The sequence below is a fragment of the Narcine bancroftii genome, chromosome 1, assembly GCF_036971445.1.
Source record: "Narcine bancroftii isolate sNarBan1 chromosome 1, sNarBan1.hap1, whole genome shotgun sequence".
NCBI lineage: Eukaryota > Metazoa > Chordata > Chondrichthyes > Torpediniformes > Narcinidae > Narcine > Narcine bancroftii.
The window spans coordinates 160,458,512-160,481,389 of NC_091469.1; the positions used below are offsets into that span (position 1 = coordinate 160,458,512).

General features: G+C 49.2%; 1 protein-coding gene across 1 annotated transcript; it reads left to right on the top strand.

The window, feature by feature from the left end:
* Positions 1 to 849: 849 nt before the first annotated feature.
* Positions 850 to 12,926, top strand: LOC138735588 (C-C motif chemokine 19-like). The gene is made up of 4 exons (XM_069883608.1): positions 850 to 1,005; positions 6,673 to 6,796; positions 8,878 to 8,973; positions 9,867 to 12,926. Exons 1-4 carry the CDS (start codon positions 945 to 947, stop codon positions 9,874 to 9,876), a joined length of 291 nt encoding a protein of 96 aa, XP_069739709.1. The 5' UTR covers positions 850 to 944; the 3' UTR covers positions 9,877 to 12,926.
* Positions 12,927 to 22,878: the final 9,952 nt, after the last annotated feature.

A 22,878-nucleotide genomic window follows, 5' to 3' on the forward strand; every position in this document is an offset into this window, starting at 1 on the left:
GCAGCGTGCGTTTGTGGGCCAGAGAGTCCTGTTACCATGCTGTAGGTCAAAATAAACATAGTTCCTCAAGTCCCAGCAACGTCCTACTTCAATGCACTCTTTCAATCTTATTGATGTCCCTCTTGTAGTTGGGTGACCAAAACTGAGGAAAATTACTCCAAGATACTGTTCCTTGATGAAGGGCTCAAGCCCGAAACATTGGTTATGTATCTTTTCCTTTGCTATGCACTGATCGACCAGCTGAGTATAACCAGCGTTGCATTTTTACTTCGACCACAGAGTCTACAGGCTTATTTCAAAAATACTCAAGTCAAGTTTATTGTCAAGTAGAACCAGTCAAATCTGCATTCTCCAGTCCTCGGTGCATAACACGCAGACACCAAGGCATGATATCTTGTACAACCGACGTCCAACAGGGACAGGCAGGGGCATCTGCCCACCCTCGCGTGGGATCTTGCAGTTTGTGGATGCTTCCTCCCCGTGTGCCCCCCCCCCCACCCTACTAATGTCTGGGTGAACCTGTCCTGACATTGAGCCCTGAGGTCCGCATTCCTTCCCCGCCTCGCTCCTGCCAGTCCTGTCGCCTCAACGGTTCCAGCTCCCCCCAACATTTACCCGCAGACAAACAAGCAGGTGAACAACAAGGCAAGGCTGCCTTCTTAGCTGGGTGTGTGCCTGTCGGAGAGGAACTGCAACGATAGCAAGCACACACCTTCTGAAGTAAATTTGCTTTGTTCAGCAATCCACAAATAAGGGGTTAAAAAAACTTTCTTGTCTAGTTAGTGAAGAGTTAACAATCAGTCTGAAACTCCAACACAGTGCGTATATAAGGAGACACCAGTTCCCTGTTCCTTCAGAGAGCTTCTCATCTTCTGGTTGAGGCTAAGTCCTTGCAGAAGCAAGAGAGAACCCTTCTGCAGTGCTCGGGACCTGCGACTGACAGCATGACACTTCGCATCCAGTGTGCCTGCCTGCTTGCAGCGGTGCTGTTTCTCCTCGGTGAAGGTAAGGTGATCCCTTCCCTTACTAATCACAGATCCCCTTCCCCACATCCACAGGGTGATAAGAATCACAGATATGCTGGGGCATTTCACTTGGGAGAGCTGTGACCTAAAGCGTTCTTCGCTCGGATCTGATTTGGAGCTTTTTTCTTTAAATGGCTGTCAACCTCCTGAACCTTAGGAGATCTCCCGTGGCAAGCCTTGGATCTTTGGAAGAAAATGCTCAGGAATTTTGGACAGGTCCATGGGTGGGAGAGGTGCCATGGGCTGAGTGCAGGTCAGTGGGGCTAGAAAAGTGGTGCAGCATAGATTATTAGAAGGGCTGAAGGGGCCTGTTTATGTGCTGTAATATTCTATGGTTCTATCTTTCTTTTTAATATTTTTATTGATATTTGTACAATGGAAAAAAAATGAACAATTAGTTATAGAAGTAGTTTAAAAAGGTGCAATCACATGTACAAAAGCCCAAACCTAACCAAAAAAATTGATACATTCTAAACCCCTTCCCCTCAGCAAGGCTGAAGGGTGGCATTTAATTTCCCCCCCCCCCACTGCTTCAGAGCACCCCCCCTCCCCGATCGAGAACAGCTCGATAATTTAAGAGCCGGAAGGCGGACAGTGTGGACCTGACCACCTCTCTGTTTCTTTCTCTCTTTTTAGTCTTGATTTTGAGCGATCCTGTTTTCCTGCTCTGTACTTACTCAGGGGAGGGGAGGCTTGGTTAATTAGAGTTCGCCATGTAACCTCTATTCATGGATGTCCATCACTGCTTTTTTTCAGAAATTTATTTTGTCTTTTGCACTGTCTGACTTGAAAATTTTGGAAATAAACTCTCTATTAAAAAAAGTTGACATTTTAAAAACAAACTCAATCTTGGAGGGAGAGCGAGAGAGCACCGTGCCAAAATCAATGCTGACCATTGAGGTAGTGATCATAGACCATAAACGAGCCCCACATCGTTTGGAATTTGATATTTGTATCAATGATGGCATAGCTAATTTTTTTTAATCCAAGTTTAAACCCTTAACCATTGTGCACGTGTTGGTGAAACGTGGTCTTTCCATTTAATCCAAACTGCACGCCTGGCCATTAACAAAGAAAAAGAGTAAAATGCGGCATTGAATTGAGTTCGTCTGACAATTCCCGACACGACAAAGAAGCTCTGAAAGGGTTAGGTTCTAATTTTAATTAACAAATAACCGACTGAGTTCAAAAAGCTGCCTTCCAAAATTTTCCTAAGCTCCAGAAGGTCCAGATAAAGAGGCATTACCTGCTTTACATTCGTCACTTCGAGGAGTTAATCCTGGATAAAACGAGACAGTTTAACTTTAGACATATGTGCTCCATGCATCACTTTAAATTGTAACAGGCAAGACCATGCGCAAAAGGATGTGGTGTTAAACAATGTAGGAATAACATTGCACACCTCACCTCAAATCTTGCTCCTGGGGGTCCTTGATTTTAATTACACTGAGGCTTGTCGTAAGTTAGCCACTTGGTTGTAAATAAGAGATATTAAGCCTTCATAATGGGGTTGAAGTGCAAAACAAAAATGCATCATGAATATTCGCCTCAGGAATTCCAAGAATCTGGGATTGAACAAAATGGCTAATTTGTAAATATCTAAAAAAAAATCAACTTTAGGCAAATTAAACGTTACCACCAATTGTTTAAAGGATGTAAAACTGTTATCAATGAAAAAGTTCTTTCAAGCATTTACTGCCCAATCTATGCCACTCATTAAAAGCTGTGTCTTGCAAGGAAGGTTGGGAAAAGGTGATTAAACTCCAAAATCCAAAAAAAACTTCTAATTTGTGCTCATATTCTCAAACTGTGTTTAATGATCGGGTTGTCAGTTAATTTATATGAAGAAGAAGATAGAGAAGACCCCAAGAATTGCCAACAAGGAAATATTCTGAGTAAAATTTAAGTCTCGATGGTTCTCAGTATGTTTACAACACAGCGGGAGCTGATTCTGGCCTTTGGAAACAGTACTGGTCTGTAAGTTTTGGAGGGGAGAGGAGACCAGAGCATCTGGTATAAACCTATTGCAGGTCATGGGGAGAATGTACAAACTCATTACAGACCATGCTGTATTTAAACCTGGGATGCTGGTGCTATAATGGTATTGAGAAATGTAAACTCGCGCAGACTCTTACCAACGCGTGTCTCTCCAAGGCCTCGTGCATTGCCAGACTGAGACCACCCTCAAATTGGAGGAGCAACACCTCCTCTTCCGCCTGACACTCTCCAATTGGATGGCATTAACATATTAATATCATCTTCTCTGATTTACGTTACACCCCCCCCACCCCAGCCTCCCTCCCTCCCTCCCTCTCTCTCTCTCTCTCTCTCTCTCTCTCTCTGACCCCCCTTTTATTAGGAGAGGGGGGGCAGTATCTGTAGCGCTATCAATTAGACCCTCCAGACTAAAAGTTGCGATTAATAGACTTTAATGACTATAAACTTATAGGCATATCTAGCATGCTATTGGCCCAATTCCAAGGCAGTCACTGAGGGAAGGGATTGATTGATACCGCCTTTATTAGGGATTCTGGAGGGGGAGGGGCTACAGTATCCAATGCTATGTCAACAACACAGTGTTCCACCACATTATCTCATTAGCCTTTTAAACTGCAGCACCTGGGTTTCCCTCCTTCGGCGATTATTGGAGCAAAGGTGCTGGAAGCACCTTTTAAATTGCAAGGGGATCGACCAATTAAATTGCCAATCCGGCGATTTAAGGGGGATCTCGCCCCTGCGATGATGCACCAAATACTCGCCAGAAGGGCTGCCCGGTGAAGCATGCACGCAAGCACTGATGCCACTCAGAATAAGTGGGTCAGCCATTTTCGATTTCAAATCGCCTGGGGTCGTGAACTAGGCAAGTTTAACTGGGTTCCCGTACTATTTCTGAGGTCGGTCAGGGACCTAGTTGGATTCCGATAGGGTTTACCAGTCAGTCCTTTTTTAACTGCCAAGTAACTGGGCCGCTAGCCGGGAAGATTGCCCGGTTAACCCCATTTTACACAGCAGTTTGAATGGACCCTATTGAAACATTTTGTATGTTGAAAGACCTGGACAGAGTGAGAGGTTCTTTCCCACGGTGGGAGAGTCTTGGACAAGAGGGCACAACTTCAGGACTGAAGGGTGTCCACTTAGAACAGAGATGCTGAGAGTATCTTTGGCCAGAGGGCAGTGAATCAGTGGAATTTGTTGCCTCAGGTGGATGTGGAGACTGGGTCATTGGGTGTATTTAAGGCAGAGACTGATCGGTTCTTGATTGGCCAGGCCATCAAAGGTTATGGGGAGAGGGGCTGAGGGGGAGAATGGATCAGCTCATGATTGAATGGCAGGGCAGAGTCGATGGGCTAAATAGCCTATTTCTGCTCCAGTTACAGCCTCCCATTCACACCACAACTAGTCTCCCATGTCCTCCCGGAGTCAAACACGGAAATCGACAGACCGAGTGATTGCAGTGAAAACACATAGTGAAACCCAGCTGGTCTCGCAGCATCCAGCGGAGGTAAAGATATATATACCGATTTTTCAGGACTCAAGGAAGGGCTTCCTTGCGCCTTCTGGTTCTTTGCTCTGGCCCGAATCAACAGTAATTTATCTTTGCCTCCTCTAAATGCTGCGACCCTGGCTGCATTTCCTCCAGTGCTTCTTTGCGTTCTTAACTGTTCCCACCTCTTCTTCCCCCACCCTCCCCCCACCTCCCATTGAGGTCAGCTCCGGGGAGCTGGGTTTCACCTTGCCACGGCACCCCAGGCCCAAATGGAGGCAGACCGAAGCTCCACTTCACACCGACTAAGAGCGTCACCAGCGCTCGAGTCCCGGCCAGGTAGCAGAACCCTGCAGGGCACCCCTCCTTTGACCTGGCTCTGGTGCACTGCACACCAACAGAGTAGGAGTGAATTAGGTGGGTAACCCAGTGACCTGGACCAATAACCTGGAGAAAGTGAGTTAAAATCCCACTCAGGCGACAGGTTTCCAGTCGTTGTTGAAACAAAAGTGCAAATGGAAAATGCGAGAAAATCTCATCAGGTCAAGCATCATCTGTGGAGGGAAATGGTTGCAGGCGTCTGGGTTTTTTCAGCACTTTTCTTCTTTAATTTCAGAACTGCAGCATCTGCATTTTATTATCAGTTAGTCTTCCAAGCTGATATGATATTTCTTTATGCAGGAGAGGGAGTAGGGAATGTAGGGAGGCTGGGCTGTGGGATGGGGAGGAGAAGAGGTTGGGGGTGGGGAGAGAGGGGAGGGGCAAAGAGAGGTGGAGGGAGGAGCGGGAGGTTGAGGTGGGAGGGGGAGAGAGAGTGGTGGGAGGGAGAGGGAGGGGAGAGAGGGGGCAGGGAGGAAAGGATAGGAAGGGAAAGGGCATGAGAGTGGGTGGCAATGGAGGGAATGGGAGAGATGGGGTAGGAGGGATGGGGAGGATGGGGAGGGAGGGGTGTGAGGGAGGGATGGGAGAGGGAGGGTGATGGGGAGTAAGGGGAGGGGTGGGAGTTGGAGTGAAGGCTGAGAGGAAGCAGGGTGCAGGAGGAGGACAGGGAGTGGAGGAGGACAGGGAGTGGAGGAGGAGGACAGGGAGTGGAGGAGGAGGACAGGGAGTGGAGGAGGAGGACAGGGAGTGGAGGAGGAGGACAGGGAGTGGAGGAGGAGGACAGGGAGTGGAGGAGGAGGACAGGGAGTGGAGGAGGAGGACAGGGAGTGGAGGAGGAGGACAGGGAGTGGAGGAGGAGGACAGGGAGTGGAGGAGGAGGACAGGGAGTGGAGGAGGAGGACAGGGAGTGGAGGAGGAGGACAGGGAGTGGAAGCTGAAGAGTGGCAAGGTGATGAGGGAAAGGTGAGAGTGGGAGGGAAGGGTGAGAGTGGGAGGGAGGGAGGGCTGAGAGATAGTGGAAAAGGGGGATGGGGATGGGATGTGTGTCTGTGTGTGGGAGGTCAATGGAGGTTGGAAAGGGAGGAGGCAGGAGGGTGGGGTTGGAATGGGAGGTGGAGGGAGGGGTTTGGAGAGGGAGGGGGTGGGAGAGGGAGGGGGTGGGAGAGGGAGGGGGTGGGAGAGGGAGGGGGTGGGAGAGGGAGGGGGTGGGAGAGGGAGGGGGTGGGAGAGGGAGGGGGTGGGAGAGGGAGGGGGTGGGAGAGGGAGGGGGTGGGAGAGGGAGGGGGTGGGAGAGGGAGGGGGTGGGAGAGGGAGGGGGTGGGAGAGGGAGGGGGGTGGGAGAGGGAGGGAAGCAGGGGTGAGTTAGGATGGAAGGGAGGGCTGGGAAGGGGAGGGAATGTGGGAGGGTACGAGTGAGCAGGGTGAGGAAGGAGGGGTGGAGAAGGGGATGGGGAGTGTGAGGGTGGGAGTTGGGTAGTGGGAGAGGGAGGAGGCAGGAAGGTGGGGGTTGGAATGGGAGGGGGAGCGAGGGGTGGGAGAAGGGGGTGATGGGGAGTAAGGGGAGGGGTGGGAGTGGGAGTGAAGGCTGAGAGGAAGCGGGGTGGAGGAGGAGGACAGAGAGTGGGTTGGAGTGGGAGGGGAGTGATGAGTGTGAGAGGATGAGGGGGGATGGTGAGGGTGGTGGGTGAGTGGGGGTGAGGGTGGAAGGGGAGGGGAGGGAGAGGAGTCCTTATCACACTCCAGCAGACCCTAACGTTCCTCCCTCTCTCCCTGTGTTACAAGGCCGAAGAGGGGACAGCACTGCAGACTGCTGTCTCTCCGTCGGCCACAAGAAGATCCCCCGATACATCGTGGTTGGGTACAAGGAGCAGAATGAGTCCTCTGGCTGCCGCATCCAGGCCTTGGTGTGAGTAGAACCCTCCGTCCGCCCATCTCCTCCCTTCGACCGGCCCTTCGACCGCCATTTCCATCCAGATCCACTAATCCCACAGTTCGTGGAGTGGTGCCTCTTCGACTTGGAGTGACAGACTGGGTCCCTTCAACCACCACCAGAGATCGGGCTGCACCTGAGCATGTGAGTTGGGGGGTGTGTTGGGATGAACCCCCCTCCTGGATCCCCATGTGCTTCCTCCTGAGGCAGTGGGTTCTCCTGAGGCACACTGAGGAGAACAAGCCCTTCAGCCCGACTTGTGCCTGCTGTCCAAGTGGCTCATAGTATTAACACAAAGTAGGAGAAACTCAGTTGGGCAAAAGTAAAGGTGCCTAACCCATGTTTCAGGCTTGAGGTATGGAAAAATGTCGGCTTCTGAACAAAAGAGTGGGGGGTGGGCGGTGTGGCTGCAAACGCGGGGGTGATAGGTGGGGCAGTGAGGGAGGGATGGCTGGGGGAAGGGAGGAGGGACTGCAGCGAACAAGGGGAGGATGGATGGCTGGGGGAGTGGAGGAGGAAGGGAAGCTAGAAAGGGGAGGGGAAGGGGGAAGAGGAGAGCAGGTTAGCAGAGACGGGCAGCGGTGGCAAGTAGCAAAGAAGCCAGCGTGACTGTGGAATGGCATCTGGTGAGTATATGGTTGCAGGCCTTGGACGTAGCAGGGATTACAGGTAGGGAGCAGTGAGGGAGAACCCTACCTGTGCACCTGCATCTGTCAAGTTCTTTTTTTTAAAGACGTACAGAACGGTAACAGGCCCTTCCAGCTCAAGGGCCTTTCCTGCCCAATTACACCCAACTAACCTACAACCCCAACCCGGTACATTTTGAACGGTGGGAGGAAACCAGAGCCCCCCCCCCGGGAAAACCCACGCAGACATGGGGAGAACGTCCAAATGCCTGACAGACAGCATGGCGCTGTAACGGTGTTGCGCTTACTGTGTCGCCCCTATTATCATCACCCGGCTGTACAGTGTTTCTCTGTGGCCAGGTCGCAAGTGGACTTTGAAACCCCGCCTCTACCACTTCCTCTGGCATCTCGTTCACCTCCTCCCCCCCCCACCCCCACTGCCCTCTGAGGCAATTCAGTTCCCACTTTTAAAAAATCTTACCTACATCCTCCAGATTAGACTCTCCTACCCTGGGTTGAGGTGGAGGGGGAGGGGGAGGGGAAGATGGGGAAGACCAAGATTATTCTGGCACTAAGATTATCCTAGCAATAAGAGAAAGAGAGGCAAAGGAGAGTCCCTTCAGAATCATTGAGTGTCCATGAATTCACCTCCAGCGATTCCCGCAGCCTCTGCGGCCGCACAGACTCCTGTTCGATCCATCGACAACCTGAGCTCCAGATCCGAACACGATCTGAAAGCCTTCAGCGCCTGAAGCCCTTCTTGCTCTCAGCACCCTCTCGAATCCCAACTCCAACACCTGGTTCCAGTGAGCCGATCTCCCACAGCCCCACAGACCGTGCGGGTCCCCCGACTGCAAGCTGCCCACTGCCTGAGCCCCTCGCTGGCCCACTGCCATGGTCATCGTTATTCAGGGTCATCTCCTCTGCTTCTCCTTCTCCTTCTCAATGGGCGGGGGGGGTTTCTCCTTGTCTCTGGTGCCCTGCGCTTGCTCCCCCTCCTCCTGGAGCCTGCAACCCTCACGGCCACTGCCGAGCACAGACGTCGCCATCTTGGGCACAGACATCCGAGGTTGCAGGATTTTATTTACAAACACCGTCAGCTCCTTTAACAGGCTGTTCTGTACAAAGCCACCAGCATTGGGACCGGGTGGTTGAACCCTTCAGAGCAACGCTGTGTCTCCCCTCTCTGCTCTCCCAGGTCTGCCCAAGGGCCACCATAGGGCTATGGGAAACCAGCACGGAGGGGGCCAACGCGGATTAGCCAAGATTACATTGAAGGTCAGAATGGGTAAGAGGCTGATCCACATTGACCCCCTCTATGCTGGTTCCCCATAGACCTACATTGACCCTTCTCCGTCCCCATGGTACCTTGTGTGGGAGAGGAGATTGACCCTTCTCTGCAGGCTGATCAAAGATCCTTCTCTTGTGCAGGTTCACCACCGTCAAAGGCAGGAATCTCTGCGCCCCACACAATGCTCGCTGGGCCATTAGGTTGATGAGGTGGTGTGACCACATCTTCAGCTCCAGGTAGATGAGACCCCAGCCTCCAGAGATGCGGTAGTGAAACCAATCACTTCTTGGCTCTGAGTCAAGATGTGGGCAAGTCATTGCATGCAGTGTTTTCATTCTGCACCTCACCCTTTTGTGTGATTAGACAGTGTGGAGGGAGCTTCACTCTGTGCCTGACCCCAGGAGTGTGTGATGGGACGGTGTGGAGGGAGCTTCACTCTGTGTCTGACCCTGGGAACGTGTGATGGGACAGTGTGGAGGGAGCTTCACTCTGTGTCTGACCCTGGGAACGTGTGATGGGACAGTGTGGAGGGAGCTTCACTCTGTGCCTGACCCCAGGAGTGTGTGAAGGGACAGTGTGGAGGGAGCTTCACTCTGTGTCTGACACAGGAGTGGGTGATGGGACGGTGTAGAAGGAGCTTCACTCTGTGTCTGACACAGGAGTGGGTGATGGGATGGTGTAGAGGGAGCTTCACTCTGTGTCTGACCCTTGGAGTGTGTGATGGGACAGGGTAAAGGGAGTTCCACTCCGTGTCTGACCCCGGGGTGTGTGATGGGACAGGGTAGAGGGAGTTCCACTCCGTGTCTGACCCCAGGGGTGGGTGATGGGATGGTGCGGAGGGAGCTTAACTCCGTGTCTGACCCCGAGGTGGGTGATGGGACGGTGCGGAGGGAGCTTCCCTCCATGTCAGACCCCGGGGTGGGTGATGGGGCGGTGCGGAGGGAGCTTCCCTCCATGTCAGACCCCGGGGTGGGTGATGGGGCGGTGCGGAGGGAGCTTTACTTTAAATCCAACTTCAGTGCAAGAATTCTTTTGGTTAGTAACCCCCTAAAACCATCAGTCCCAGTTCTGTAAATGTGGTGAAGTGTGTGCAACCTGCTGATATTCCACATATGTATTTGTATCTCAGCAGACAGTGAACACCAGCTCACCCAGTGGGGTCAAGTGAGGGGGTCGTAGAAGTATCATGGCTCAACACAGGACCTTGCATAGTCTACGCCATCCGTCATCTTCACCTCTCGCCGATCTGCAAAGAGCTCTCTCAGACAATCCCAGACCAATGTGAATACAAATCCATCCTTGTGCTCAGGCCACTTGGTAAACATTCTGTGATGAAGGGCTCAGGCCTGAAACATCAGCTATATGTCTTTGGACACTGCAAGACCTGCTGAATTCTCCAACATTAATCTGCAGACTTCCGTGTTTCATTCCTGCGGGCCAAGTATTTGCTCACTACCCTTCTAACGGTGAACAGAGCACCGCTCTTGTTCTTCTCGAGCACCTCTGCGGAATAGCAAAGCAAGATCAAAAAGGTTAACTACTGGGACGCTGAGACGCAGAGGAGCAACTCAGCAAGGTCAAGCAGCACAGAAAAATGCTTGGCATTTTGGTACGGAACCCTTCATCCAGGTGACGGTCTCCGACCCAAAATGTCGATTGCTGCCTTTCTCCCACAGATGCTGCCTGACTCCGCTGAGTTTGGAAAGTTTAAATTTTAAATGTAGATTTTAATTTTTTTTTACCTTGAGACACACAGCACGGCAACAGGCCGTTCCGGCCCACGAGACCATGCCACCCAATTGAAGGGTGGGAGAAAACCGGAGCACCCAGAGGAAGCCCACGCAGGCGCGGGGAGAACGCTTAAGCTCTTTACAAACAGTGCCAGATTCGAACCTAGGGTCACTGGCAGGGCAATAGTGGTGTCAGGGTTTGGGATGAGGGTGCAGATGAATTTCTCTGCCCTGGGACTTAAAATGGAAGCGCGCTGAACTTTGCCTGGACTATTTCACTCCACCCAGTTGTTCAGAGAGGAAGATCCTTCAACCGACTCCCCTGGGGTTGTGTTGACTGATAAAATTCTCGATTCCTTCATAGCGACTGCTTGGAGCTGCATCGATTGTTTTGCACAGGACTGCAGTGATTATCTGGCTTGTTCTGACAGTCCAACTCCACCTAACTGTGGGGTCGAGGGCTGGATCGGAAGTGAGAGGTTTAGAGACAATAACTCAGATGACATGGAAATCTACAGCCCTATGCAGTCCCTTCGGTCCACGGTGTTGCGCTGACCTAATGATCTACTCTAACAATGGCCTAGAATCTCCCCACTGCAATAACCCTCCATTTTTCTCAGTTCCGTGCACTTATCTAATAAAGATTATATCGTACCTGCCTCTAGCACCATTGCCGGCAACCCGTTCCATCTAGGTGTAAAACGTCCCTCTTATGTTGTCCCCACCCCCTACCCCGAACTTGCTCTGAAGCACTTTAAAACTATGCCCTCTCATGTTAGCCATTTCCGCCCCTGAGAAAAAGCCGTGGGCCGTCCACACGATCAATACCTCTCTTTGTCCTAGGCACCGCTGTCAGATCATCTCCCTCGTCCTCCGTCACTCCAAGGATAAAAGACCAAGTTCACTCAATCTCTCCTCATAAAGGCACGTTCTCCAATGCTGGCAGCCTCCTCGTAAATCTTCTTCTCGCCCTCTCTACCACATCCTTCCTGTGATGGACACAATATTCCAAGTAGGGTCTAACTAGAGGTCTCGTACAGATGTGGTACTACCTCAAGGCTCTTGAAGTCAATCCATGGTTAAAGAAGGCCAACATGCCATATGCCTTCTTAACCGTGCTATTGGGCATGCTCATCCACGCTGCTCAGAGCCCTCCCATTAACACTGTGTTCTGCCTTCCAATTTAACCAACTGAAATGAACTACCTCAAACTTGTCTGGGTTAAAGTCCATCTGCCCTTTCTCGGCCCAGTTCTGCGTCCCATCAAAGTCCCTCTGTAGCTTCTGACAACCCTCCAGATTGTCCACAGCACCACCAATGTTCGTGCCATCCGCAAACGTACTAGCCCACCTTTCCACTTCCTCGCCAGGGTCATTGATAAAAATCACAAGGAGGAGAACAGACCCTTGTGGGACACCACTGATTACCAACCTCCGTGCAGAATATGGACCATCTACAACCACCTTCTGTGGGCAAGCCAATTCCACAAGGCCTCCTTGTATTCCATGACTCCTTACTTTCTGAATTAACCTTGCATGGGGAACTTTATCAAATACCTTCCTGAAATTCATATGCACTGCATCCACCGTGCTACCTGCATCAATGTGCTTTGTTACATCCTCAAAGATTTCAATCGTAGAACATAGAATATATCAGACCCTTCTGCGCATGAAATTGTGATGACCTAATTCACAACAATCTATCCCTTCCCTCACTCACACCCATAACCCTCTATTTTTCTTACATCCATGTGCTTTTGGAAGGGTCTTTTAAATGTCCCTATTGTACCAGCCTCCACCACCACCCTCGGGAAATGAATTCCAGGCCCCCACCATTCTCTGTGTACAAACAACACACCTCCAACGTCACCCCTAAACTTTCCTCCCCTCAACTTAAACAGATGCCCTCTCACATTTGCTATTATTGCCGCATGAGAATAGGTGCCGGCCGTTCACCCTGTCTAAGCCCCTCGTAATCTCGTAGACCACTTAGTCACATCAGTCGCATCCTCCATCAGTCCATGCCGAGTCAAAGTGTGGGCGTTGAAGGGGGCGTCGTGGGTCAGAGGATTACACAACTGGGTGTCTATTCTGAGTGTTCCAGGAACACGTCTATGGTTAGGAGTTAAACACAGAAGTCTGCAGATGGTGAGATTGAGGGCAGTACATAAACGTGCCAGAGAAACTCAGCAGGTCATGCAGCATCCGTAAGGGGAGACAGGGGGGACCAACATTTCAGGTCCGGGCCCTTTGTCAGAGATGCGGGCTCCCCTTTCCTTCTCGTGGATGCTGCGTGGTCTGCTGAGTTTTGCCAGCACATCTGTGTATCCCCTTGTGTCAGGAAATGGTTCGATTTCTGTATCGGAAGTAAAAGCTTTGCTTCTCTCCTTTTCTTCGACCAAAAAGCTGTTCCTTCTTGTGGCTTGAAAACTATCCAAATTAAAGACCTTTCCTATTTTCGACAGTGCTCCTGTTTCTCATTGCCAAGGCGGAGAGGCAGCAAGGGGGTGGGAGGGGAGCTAAACACTTCAGCACAGCCAAAATAAGGCTAGGCGGCCTGTTTTCAGAGCTGTCGTGTTCTCTGGTGTCTATGGTGGGGGTGACCAGGAAACAGATCCGTGCGGCAATGTAACAATCAAGCACCCATTTCTACTTCAAATCCTTCATTCAAATATAATCTTGGCTGTGTGTGGGGTGGGGTGGTGGGGGTGGGGGGTGTTTGCTGGAGCATCAGAGCTGATCTTAAACTAAGGTCTACATACCAGAAGAACTAAGAGCAGGGAACAGCCCATCTGGTCCGTCGAGCCTGCTCCACCATTCAATAATTACAGCAAGTGGAAGGCAATTTTAGAAGGGAAAAGAACATAGATCATGGAGCGTTACAGCACAGTACAGGCCCTTTGGCCTTCAATGTTGTGCCAACCTATCTACTCCTACCAAAATTTTAAAAGCTAAACTCTTCCCTCCTCATCACCCTCTACTTTTCTTTCATCCGTGAACTTATCTAATCGTTTCTAAAATGCCCCTATTGTTTCAAATTCCACCAAGGCATTCCAGGCACCCACCACTCTCTGTGTGAAAAAACCCACCCCTAACGTCTCCCCTGAACTTCCCTCCTTTCACTTTGAACGCATCACAGGATCACAAGTTAAAGGAGCTGAAGCAGGCCACTAGGCCCATCAAGTCTGTTCTGTGACTCTACACTAAGCTGAATTATGCTCACACCTAGTTCCAATCTCAAGCCTTGATACCCTCACTAATGAAATACTTCTCCATTTCCTGTTTAAATTCTCCCAGTGATCTGGCCTCCACTGCTTTTTGCGGCAGTGAGTTCCACAGATCCACAAGCCTCAGACTAAAGAAGTTCTTCCTCCTCTCTGTTCTAATTGGATAACTTCTGATTTTAAGACTATGACCCCTTGTCCTTGATTCACCCACCAAGGGAAACATCTTATCCGCATTCCCTTTGACAAAACCTTTCAAAATTCCAAAAGTCTCGATGAGAACCCCCCCTCATTCTCCTATACTCCAACGAATACAACCCAAGAGCTGTCAAACGCTCCCCATACGCCAGCCCCTGCATTCCAAGAATCATCCTAGTAAATCTCCTCTGCACCCTTTCCAACAACATTACATCCTTTCTAAGATAAGGGGCCCAAAACTGTACACATTTCTCCAAATGAGGTCTCACCAGTGCCCCATAGAGTCTCATTAACACCTCTCTACTCTTGTACACTACTCCTCTTGAAATGAAGTCCAACATAATGTTCGCTTTCTTCACTACCAATTCCATCCCACCTGAGCATTAACTTTGAGATTTCCCTGCAGGAGGTCGCCCAGGTCTCTTTGCACCTCCGAGGATTGAATAGTCCCCAAATAGTCCTCAGCCTGTTTATTTCCACTGCCAAAACGTAGAACCGAACACTTCTCAACATCGTACTTCATCTGCCATATTTTTGCCCAAACTCCCAATCTGTCCACATCCCTCTGCGATTTTACTGTTTCCTCAACAGTTACTGCTCCGCCACCTATCTTAATGTCATCTGCAAATTTGGGCCACAAAATCATTCATTCCATAGCCCAAATTGTTAATATAAATTGCAAACAGCAGCGGCCCCAAGACCGACCCCTGTGGGATCCCTTAATTTCAACCCTTTGCTTTCTGCCTATCAGGCAATTTTCTATCCAGTCCTAATAGCGTCCCTGTAATTCCATGGGCCCATGTCCTCTTCCTGCCCTGGGAAACAGGCACTGCCTCTCAGAACAATATTACATGTTCTATACTCTCACCTGACAATAGAAGAATCTTGAATTTTAAGATCACAGCTGATCTTTTAATTTTTTTTAAATTTAGATTTACAGAACGGTAACAGGCCCTTCCGGCCCTCGAGCCCATGCCGCCCAATTGCACCCTATTAACCTACAATGTTCACATTCATTATCAGTGCACAGTCCATTATTTGCTTACATGTGTACCCTGTGCATGGTGTTTATCTGGCACTACCAATAAGTGGTCATTCTGCCTGGCCGGCATGAGAAAGAATCTCAGGGTTGTAGGTGATGTCATGTACATACTCTGACAATAAACCTCTGTACATTTTGGGAGAGCAGGAGGAAGCCGGAGCATGCAGAGGAAATCCATACAGATGCGGGGAGAACGCGCAAACTCCTTGTAGATAACGCTGGATTCTAACCCGGGTTGCAGGTGCTGTAGCGACATCGTGCTAACCGGTGCAGGTCACAGGGAGAGTGTGCAAGCACTGTTGCAGACAGCAGTGGATTCAAAACCGGGTCGCTGGTGCTGTAATAGCGTCGTGCTAACCATACCACCCCAGATGTAAAGGTGTCCTGTCCGGTCACGAGGGCCTGGAGATGCCGGAATCTGAGGCAAAAGGAAAGCAAACTGCTGGTGGAATGCGGTGAGTCGAGAAGCATCTGTGGGAGCGGAGGGATGGACTGGGACCCTACATCATGACTGCAAGTGTAGAACATGCTAGATTCCAGCACAGTACAGGCCCTTCAGCCCATGATGCTGTGCTGACCCATATAAACCTACTCCACAACAGTCTAATCCTTCCCTCCCTCATGCCCATAACCCTCTATTTTTTCTTACATCCATGTGCTCTCTAAGAGTCTTTTAAATGCCCCCTATTGCACCATTTATTGTCATCTGATTTTACAAGTACAACCTGACGAAACAGGGTTCTCCAGTCCTTGGAGAGACGTTCTCCGGTTATCCACCACCACCCCCCCCCCAACCAATGCGCTCCAGGAACCCATCACTCTCTGTAAAATACGGACATCTCCACTGAACTTCCTTCCACTCACCATAGACAGATATGAGAAAGGAGACAGCCAGTGCGAAAAGCTGAGTGGGCGAAATGGCTAGAAGGTGGAACCAGGTGAAAGGTGAGCTGATGGTCTTGGGCCCCAGTGGAGGGGGGGTGGTACGAGAAGGTGGCAAATAGTGGAGAGAGACCATGCTGGGTGTGGATACAGAGCCGAGAACAGACGGGCTCGCAGAAATAGATTACGAAGGCAGAGCCACAGAAACAGGCCATTCAGCCCATCATCTCCATTCTGGCCACCACACACTTATTCTCGTCCTGTCGAGCCTTCTGATAAGATCACAGCTGATCTGGCCGTGGGCTCAGCTCCACTTTTCCGCCTGTTCCCTATCACCCGTAACTTCAAAAATCAATATATATATATTACCTGAGGCAACCTCGACTGCTTCCTTGGGCAAGTTCACCACTCTCTGGGAGAAGCAGCTCATCCTCTTCTCCATCCTAAATCTGCTCCACTGAATCTTGAGACTTAAGTCCCCTAGTTCTACTCCAACTTCTCAGTGGAAATAATATTCCTGCTTCTGTATTTATCCTTTTCATAACATTTCTTGGTAATCCAGGTTATGGGAAGAAGGTTGAGGCAGTGGGGCTAAATGGGAAAATGGATCAACTCATGATTCAATGGCGGGGCAGACTCAATGGGCTGAAAGGCCTGTTTCTGCTCCAAAGTCTGATGGTCTTATGAGAATCCCTCCCCCCCCCCCCACCCTTATCCTTCTAAACTCCAGTGAGTATATACCCAGGTTGCTCAGTCTCTCCTTATAAACCAACCTCCTCACTCCAGAATCAATCTGGTGAACTTCCTCTGCAGTTAAAAAGAAGTAAATCTGCAGAAAAATGGGAAAACGGGCTGAAATGTGGCTGATGGAATTTAATGCGGACAAGTGTGAGGTGTGGCTTTTTGGAAGGACAAACCAAGAAAGGACGTACAGGGTGAATGGTTGGGTGCTGAGGAGTGGGGTAGAACAGAGGGATCTGGGAACACAGGTACATAATTCCCTGAAAGTGGTGTCACGTGTGGACAGGGTTGGAAAAAGAGATTTCACCATCTTGGCCTTCCTCAATCAAAGTATTGAGTATAGGAGTTGGGATGCTATGGTGAAGTTGTATAATACATTGGTGAGGCCAAATTTGGAGGATTGTGTGCAGTTTTGGTCATCAAAAGATATCAATAAGATAGAAAGAGGGCAGAGAAAATTTACTAGGATGTTGCCCAGACTTCAGGAACTGAGTTACAGGAAAAGGTTAAACAGGTTAAGACTTTATTCCCTGAAGTGGAGAAGAATGAGGGGAGATTTGATTGAGGTATTTAAAATTATGAGGGGGACAGACAGAGTGAATAACCATTTACAGCACAGAAACAGGCTAGTTCGGTCCTTCTAGTTCGTGCTGAACAATTTCTCCCACCTAATTCTACTGGTCCTCATTCGGCCCATAACCCTCCATACCTCTCCCGTCCATACACCTATCCAACTTCCATATTGTAGGTCAGCTTTTTCCACTGAGGGTGGGTGAGTTACAAACCAGAAGACATAGGTTAAGGGTGAAAGGGGAAAAGTTTAGGGAGAAACACTGGGTGATTTTTTTTCTCTCAGAGAGTGGTGGGGGTGTGGAACGAGCTGCCAGCTGAAGTGATGAAGCTGGGTTCAATTTCATCATTTAAGAAAAATGTTGACAGGTCTCTGGGTGGGAGGGTTATGGAGCATTATAGACTGGGTGCAGGCCAGTGGAACTAGGCAGAATAATATTTTGGCATAGACTTGAAGGGCCTGTTTTCTGTACTGTAATGTTCTGTGGTTCCATGGTCTTATGCAGCATACAAAAGGCTGGAGAAACTCAGCAGGCCACGTTCCATATACAGGAAGTCAATGTCACCTCCTCGAGAGCCAGTGTATCCTGCCTTGAGCGAAGAAACCAGAATTCTACATAGTATTTGAGGCGTGGGCTCAACAGAATCCTATACAGACCGCAAACCAGCCTACCCTCTATTGACCAATTCTGTACCTCCAGCTCTCTCAGGATAGCTGCCAACATATTGAAGGGCCCATACCATCCCGGTCACCCCTTCTTCTTCCCACAACCATCAGTCAGGGTAAAAAAAAGCACAAACCTCTGGATTCAAGGACAATTTCTTTCCTGCTGTCATCTGACTCGTAAATGACCCTCACCCTGGGAAAAGGTGGCAACGGTACATTTCTCTATACAGTGCACGGCTGATGTATCACTGCTCCCTACACTACCCAGTACCAGGTATCAGAACTGGGATTCAAGAGGATGAACCATGGAACCGTGGAACATTACAGCGCACAAAACAGACAGTGCCAGTGTTGATAGAAAGGAGGGCCCCGGAAAAGCCCTTGGTGCTGAAGGCTTCCTCATCGTGTCAGGTCTGGATGTCAGGAAGCCGATGGTTTGAACTGAATTGGAGCGCTGAAGGCAAATCCACAGGCACTTGGTGACTTGGGGTGGGGGGGGCACTCTCTTTTGGTTCTTTTTCTCTGACTGTAAGGGACACTGGACAATGCTAATGGTGAATTTTTGTGTGCCTCATGGCAGACTAACGGAAGTTTCATATAATATTACGTTTCCATTTTATTACCTGACAATAAATAGCATCTGATCTGTCATCCTATTGGTTTGTTTATTATTACGCTACTTGTTGTATGACTTGACCTGCCTGGATACCACAGAAAACAAAGCTTTTTGCTGTATCTTAATACATGTGACAATTCAAGGCAAGGAAAAGAGCGTGAACCTAAATTTGAAGAACTATAGAACACTGCAGCAGGGAAACAAGCCCTTCGACCCTTCTAGTCTGTGCCGAACTATTACCTCTACCTTGCTCCACTAACCTGCACCCAGTCCATTGCCCTCCAATCCTAATTTTTCTGAAAATATTAAAATTGAGCCCGCTTCAGCCGGCAGCTTGTTCCACGCCCCCACCGGTCTCTGTCTGAGGAAGTTCCCCCCCTCGTGTTCCCTCTAAGCCAGTGGTTCTCAACCATTTTTTTCCCACTCACATCCCACCTTAAGTATTCCCTTACTAACCACAGAGCACCATTGCCATAATGAGGTATGCAGTTGAGAACCACTGCTTTAAACTTTTCCCCCTTTTCACCCTTAATCTTTCATTTTTATCTCAGTAGGAAAAACCCTGTTTGCATGGCAGGAAGGTTCTTGGCAATGCATCAGGCCTAACCCGCAAGAACTGACACAGATATACTCCTGTTTGTGGGATCTTGCTGAGCGCTTCACCGCAGTGATTCAGCCACCTGGCCCTCTGGGTGAAAGCGGTGTTACATTGACCTCGACCTGTGGAAAGGCTCCAGATCAAAGGAGGCCTGGCTCGAGAATCCGAGGGTGTGTGAAGGTACCTCACAGGCAATAAAGTCATCAATGGAGATAAGTGGTGTTGGTGGGAGGAAGGTTTGTTTTCCTATCACCGCAGCACTCTTGATAACAGGATACATTAGAAGGTCATTAGTCTGAGTCACCCGCGTTATCTTGTTCAGTCATGGACTTCAGCTTAAAAGCTTAACATCCATCCACCATTAAGTTCTAGCAGGCGATAAAATGATACCAGGTGATCTCTCACAAGCCCACCTGACCACACTGCCGTTACCTCCCTTTACTCCGAGTAGTAAATATTTGGGTTGGAGGGTCCGTGTGGCCAGAAACCGAGATTAATACTGAGCGATTGAGCCAGGAGAAGACAATTCGGGGGGGGGGGGTGCGAGGGGGAGCATTACAGCCCCAGCGACACAGGTTCGCACCCGGCGCTGTCTGTATAATGCTTTCACATTCTCGCCATGTCTGTGAGGGTTTCTTCTGGGGGCTCCTCCCACCTTCCAAAGTTGTACACGGGTTGTAAGTTAATTGGTGCGTTTGGCCAGAGCTGGACTATGGGCCGGAGGAGCCTGTTACTGTGTTCTACGCCTACAATTGTTTTTTAAAAACTTAAAATTAGCTCTCAAGAGTTGAATTGAATTGAATTAAATTAACTTGAGTTCATCTGAGCTGAATTATTTTTTAAGTTTAGACATACAGCACAGTAACAGGCCAGTTCAGCCCACAAGTCCATGCCAGCCAATTACACCCCATTAACCTACACCCCTTGTACGTTTCAAACGGTTGGAGGAAACTGGAGCTCCCTGGGGAAAACCCATGCAAGCACGGGGAGAAAGTACCAACTCCTTACAGACAGAGCAGGATTCCAACCCCGGTCCCGATCGCTGACGCTGCAATGGTGTTGCGCTAACTGCTACGCCAACTGACTTGAGTTGTGTTGAATCAAAGCCTTCGTGAATAAAGAGAAGTTGGAGGGACTCAACAGGTCAGGCAGCGTCCGTGGAGAGAGATGATTAGTCATCGTTTCAGGTTGGAAATGACTCTCCATTGAGACTAAAGTAGGGAGGGGTGTATTGGTATCCCCCGCTCTCTGACAGTAGAGCGTTCCTATGGAACCTTTCGTGAGCCAAAATGGCATGAAACGAAAAAGCTTCATTTTGAAAGGAATAAATCAAAACAAAATATACATAGTAAATGGGATGGCACTGAAAAATGCAGTAGAGCAGGAAGATCTAGGAAAATTGGTGCCTCGTTCCCTAAAGGTAGAAACTCATGTGGATAGGGTGGTAAAGAAGGTTATTGGTAGGTTGGCCTTTACAAATCAAAGCATAGAATATAGGAGTTTGGAATTGTTGAGACTGTTCAAGGCATTGGTGAGGCCAAATTTAGATACTGTGGGCAGTTCTGGTCCCCAAATTATAGGAAGGATATCAACAAGTTAGAGAGAGTTCAGAGAAGATTTACGAAAATGTTACCTGGGTTTCAGAATCTAGATTACAGGGAAAGATTGATCAGATGAGGTTGTTATTCTTTGGAGTGTAGAAGGTTAAGGGGAGATTTGATAGAGATATTTAAGATTATGAGGGGGATCGATAGAGTTGATGTGGATGGTGTGAAAAATGTCTGAAAGATGATTAAACTCGTACCATTCTGCGAAAGGTGATGGAATGCGAAATATGTAGATTAGAGCTTGAGAATAGACAACACTAGCTCGTGGGCCTCTTTCTTATCAGAATCCTCAAAGGATGAAGGAATCTGGTTCAGACTGGCACAGTGACCTAGGGAACCCCATAGTCACCATTGCGCTTGCTTAATAAAGGCATGAATATTAACTTAGACGCCCGTAAGGATGGGACTACCTAATTAACATAACATGCGATGTATGATGAGGGAGGGACTGTGTATTATCTGCAGGGATGGAAGGGAACAAGGGAAGGTTGTAAGGTATTGAGATTCTGATTGGAAGAGACTAAATGAAGGTGTGGTGATGTTGAGTGCAGAACTGTACAAAAAAGTGATGATTCTGGACCTCCGGTGTGTCTTTGGAGTGAGAGACACCCACCTCTGCAGACCCGAAATAAAGCTGAACCTTTTCTCCAAGACTTTGTCTCCGGAGTAGTGATTGTGAAGGCTTTATATTTCACAAGCTTGGGGGCTCATCCGGGATCGCAACTCCCATGGCTTGGCGACTGGCTATCAAAGAACGAGAAGGTGCACCCCACTGATTTCGGTGGTCTCCGATTTCCTTGCTTGCCGTCAGCGGTTTGAGTAAGTGATATCTGGACAGGAGGCTCTGGAGAACAGGACGAAGGGGAACTCCAGTAGGAGGAGTGGAATAGAACGAAGGGGAACTCTGGTAGGAGGAGTGGTTCGGTCGGGCAACTCTCATGCACGAAACCCGGGTAAGAAAAATGACTTTTAAGTATTACTCAGGCAACCGGGATAGTCTGTCAGGAGTGTGTAATCTGACAGGGAGAAAAATGGGTAATCAGTATACTAGGACTGATGAGTCCCAAGAGAAGAAGGGACCCCAGAGTGGGGGTCCCGGGGCTGACATTCCGCCAGATAGTCCGTTGGAGCGGATGTTAGGAAACTGGGGTCGGGGGAAGGGTCCAGGGGAAAACTAAGGAAACTATGATAAAGTTTTGTTATTACAAATGGCCTCCGAGTCCGATTCTGGGCTCCTCAGTTTGGTGGCCACAACTGGGGTCAAAAATTAAATGTGTTTGTGAATACAAGAACCCCTTTTGATCAGGAAGAGTCAGATTATGCAGCGTGTTGGATCTGAGTGACTGGGTTGTTTAAGGTCACCACGAAAAACAAAGAGGTAGTTACACCTCCCTTGGGATCCTTTGAAATAACTGCCTCCGCCGTATGACAGTCAGAGGGGAGGGGAGAATCACCAAGCTGATGGCGAAGTCCCTCCCAATGATCACCAACAAATGAGAGAGTCCGTTTGAGGGGTAGAGGCCTGTGCCCCGGAGCTGGAGGAGGCAGGACAGAGGCGGTCGGACAGACAGGAAAAACTTGAGAAAAAGAGAAGGGGTGAGGTGGAGATATTACAGGATGATATAAAATCATTTCCATTGGAAAGAAAGGAACAAAAAGTCCAAGCCAACTTACAAATGTTCCCTCCGAGGGAGATTCCAATAGGAGAAGGGGTGTTGGGATTTGTTAACGTTCCGCTCACCAGTACAGAAGTAAGAAATTCCAAGAAGGAGATGAAAAGTCTCTTGGAGAACCCTCTAGGTTTAGCCGAACAATTCGATCAATTCCTGGGACCTAACATTTACATGTGGGGTGAAATGCAGTCGATATTGGGGACCTTATTCACTGCGGAAGAAAGGCAAATGATACGGCAGGCAGGAATGAAGATTTGGGAAAGAGAGCATCCATCTGGAGACCAACAGGGAGCTGTGGCAGAGGCTAAATTTCCCATCGTTCAGCCAAATTGGGACAAGCAACAGGAAGAGGGGAGGAGGAACATGCAGGATTTGAGAGATCTGATATTAAAAGGGATAAGAGAATCGGGGCCAAAGAGTCAAAATTTCGAGCGAGCCTTTGATAATCGTCAGGTAAAGGAGGAACCTTCCTGCAAAGGTTACGGAAAAACACGCAACAATATTCTGGTGTGAATCCAGACTCGGAGGCAGGATAGCAACTCCTTCGAGCAAACTTTGTGACAAAATCCTGGCCCAATATTAAAAAGAAATTAG

Coding starts and splice junctions, on each gene's coding strand:
- LOC138735588 (XM_069883608.1), top strand. CDS start 945: ATGACACTTCGCATCCAGTGTGCCTGCCTGCTTGCAGCGGTGCTGTTT. Junction 1,006..6,672: donor GCTGTTTCTCCTCGGTGAAG/GTAAGGTGATCC, acceptor CTGTGTTACAAG/GCCGAAGAGGGGACAGCACT. Junction 6,797..8,877: donor TGCCGCATCCAGGCCTTGGT/GTGAGTAGAACC, acceptor TCTCTTGTGCAG/GTTCACCACCGTCAAAGGCA.